This window comes from Phytophthora parasitica (genome assembly GCF_000247585.1).
Source record: "Phytophthora parasitica INRA-310 unplaced genomic scaffold supercont2.40, whole genome shotgun sequence".
NCBI lineage: Eukaryota > Oomycota > Peronosporomycetes > Peronosporales > Peronosporaceae > Phytophthora > Phytophthora nicotianae.
The window spans coordinates 502,606-504,113 of record NW_008649026.1 but is presented as its reverse complement, the minus strand read 5'-3'; the positions used below and the strand labels follow the sequence as shown (position 1 = coordinate 504,113).

The 1,508-nt window shown below is 55.0% G+C and overlaps 1 protein-coding gene across 1 annotated transcript; it reads right to left on the bottom strand.

The window, feature by feature from the left end:
- Window positions 1-37: 37 nt before the first annotated feature.
- On the bottom strand, window positions 38-713 carry PPTG_14176 (hypothetical protein; the record flags this gene model as incomplete). Its single annotated transcript, XM_008911164.1, has 2 exons — window positions 38-122; window positions 172-713. The coding sequence occupies 2 exons, from the start codon at window positions 711-713 to the stop codon at window positions 38-40; spliced, it is 627 nt and encodes a 208-aa protein (XP_008909412.1).
- Window positions 714-1,508: the final 795 nt, after the last annotated feature.

Here is a 1,508-nt window from a genome sequence, read left to right as displayed (position 1 = left end):
CGTTCGCGATACTCAGCAGGAGTAGTAACTTGCGGAGTCAAGTATCGCTCACGGAGCGTCTGTCGTTTAACAACTTCGTCCGTCGTACTGGCCGCAGGCCCACACGTGTACGTGTCGAGCGGCTGCAGGGCAGCACGTCGGGCTGCTTCAGCCGGGCTTGACCGTACATACCCGTAGTCGCGGCGCGACGTCCCCACAATGGGGCGGGCCACAGGCCGATTAGGCCGAGCGTGGGCCTCTGCAGCGATCTGGCGGCTCTGGGCGCCGTCAAGGTCATTGGTAATGACACCCGGCTCAGGGAGCTCGTCCTCATACCTTGAGGAGAGTGGCGGCGCATTGCGCAGGGCGTTTGAAGCCGACCAGGAACGGCTGGGAAAAGGATTGGGCGTCCAAAGTTCGTGAGAACTCGACGCTGGGTTCCCAGCCACTTCGCCAGTGGCGACCTCACCAGACTCTAGCTCACCATGTTGGGTGGGCGACCCAGGCGGCTCAGGTGAGCGTGGAGCTTCGCTTTCACTTGGACGTTGGCTCACCGAGCCGGAGCCATGACGCCGCTGGTGCTCGTCGTGGTACTGTCGTACACTGAGCCGCTGCGAAGCAGCCTCCTCGTCGGAGGGATGACCTGTGGTCGGTGGGGAGCGTGGGCTGTCGCGTCCCGACATGGAGTCACTAGGTGACGAAGGGTCAGAAGACCGCGGCGAGAGCTGGAACATTTGAAATGTAGTTTCGGTAATGGGCTCGGGGAGCCGAAGTTCTTTGAACTTGTGATGAGGTAAAGTGACCTCTAACGTCTTGAAGGAGAGACCGCACTAAAAGAAAGTTTTGTGCCGTTCGAACTTTCTGTCGTTCGTAGTAGCTGCATACTCTGTCAGCAGTACTGGTATATCTTTGCTAAGTTGTTTGGTTGATTCCCACGAGTCTTCGATCGACTCGAGTCCTTTCCAGCTAATCAGCACTTCATAGTTGTTTTGTCCTTATTCCATCGAGTCTCTTTCAATTTCTCCACCGATAGTACAATACCTTGGACTGCCACGTGATCTCGCAGCTCTTCACTGACCAACTGCGATTTATCAGCGTAGAATTTTAATCGCGAGGGCTGGACGTCTGCCTCGTCTCCTGCCAGCAAATGGCGAACACAGAAAGAGTGTTGGTCCGCCCGTGCGACTCGAGTTTGTCGTGATGTTTTTGGTCGACTCGCGACCTCCACACATAGTCCCCGACGTCGAAGCTAGGTCGACGTGCGTACTTCTGCATGCGTTTGTTTCTCTCTGACTGTTTTGCTCGTTCGCTGACCATCGGTTGGTGGAGTTCATGTATGCTGCTTTGGAGGTTGTCTGTAACGGGGTTACACGGGTTTACACCTGATGTGTTCCACACATGGGTGCGGAGTACCTGGTGAGTTAACAAACCCTCAGTACATGACTCGTAGAGTTAACAGTGGCCTCAGTACATAGGCTGAGAGCCACAGGATATGCATTTGATTGGGTTTTACTATGTTAGATAGTTAA